This window comes from Etheostoma spectabile, chromosome 18 (assembly GCF_008692095.1).
Source record: "Etheostoma spectabile isolate EspeVRDwgs_2016 chromosome 18, UIUC_Espe_1.0, whole genome shotgun sequence".
Classification (NCBI taxonomy): Eukaryota; Metazoa; Chordata; class Actinopteri; order Perciformes; family Percidae; genus Etheostoma; species Etheostoma spectabile.
Genome location: NC_045750.1, coordinates 2,406,665 through 2,407,569, shown reverse-complemented (window position 1 = coordinate 2,407,569; position 905 = coordinate 2,406,665). Strand labels below are relative to the sequence as shown.

At 43.0% G+C, this 905-nt stretch overlaps 1 protein-coding gene across 1 annotated transcript in view; it reads right to left on the bottom strand.

Moving 5' to 3' along the window:
* The window catches only part of slc30a2 (solute carrier family 30 member 2), a 22,664-nt gene that overhangs the window by 11,815 nt on the left and 9,944 nt on the right, over positions 1-905 (bottom strand). The window contains exon 2 of the mRNA XM_032543546.1: positions 649-860. Within this exon, the coding sequence (XP_032399437.1) occupies positions 649-860 (212 nt within the window). The remainder of the gene's footprint in view (positions 1-648; positions 861-905) is intronic.

Here is a 905-nt window from a genome sequence, read left to right as displayed (position 1 = left end):
AGGAAGGTCTGGCAATGCGAGACTATGAGGATATCAATGTCTGTGAAAGTCGATCCTTTCTCATCAGAAGTAATCATTTAGTCTACGATGGCAGCGTGATATGAACGTGTTTCCTGTTGTATGGTATACTTTAGAAATAATTTGTTATATCCATATAATGTAAAGCATGAAAATAACCTCCGTTTCGGCAAATTATGTTTATGCCATAGTTGTTTTTCATAAGGTATAAAAATGTAATAAAGCTGCACTCAAGCCTTGTGCATATAAGCAGTTGTCCAGGAATCAGATCACTGCTGCACAAATACAACATAAATTACAAAAAATTAAAAATATTAAGCGAGCACCAATCAATCTGGAAATCAAGATTTGAGCGTGTGCAGTGACAGATTGATTGTACAGTGAACTACGTTTTGTGTACTACATCCTCATTTTGTGTGCTTTTGTTACAACAGATTTTTTTGTAGGGTGCATGATAAATCAAATAGATAAACAGCTGGTTTTTTACCCTACTTACTTCAAAAATAAGATTTGGATTATGCACCAGAAAATGTGCACTTTCTATCACGTTTTACTTCTGTAAGAAAGAAATACAAAAGTCTGACCTTCTGCTCTCTTTCATGCCTGAGGTTTGAGCTCCTAAGCTTTTACCTATGACCTCTCCGATCATGAAGACGAGGCACACGGCCGACGCGATGCAGAGCTTCCTCCTGGCCAGCAGCCGGTCCCCGCTGGCGTCACACGCCGAGGCCTTGGCCCCGTGGCAGTGGGCGCCGACGGGTCGCTTCAGCTCGATGGCGCCGGCCATGCCGCCGTTCTTCAGAGGGAAGTCGGGATATTGCTCTTTGGAGTCTGGGAAGGAGCTGCAGGGAATCAGAAAGGTAGGTGTGTATGAAGACAGAGATGCC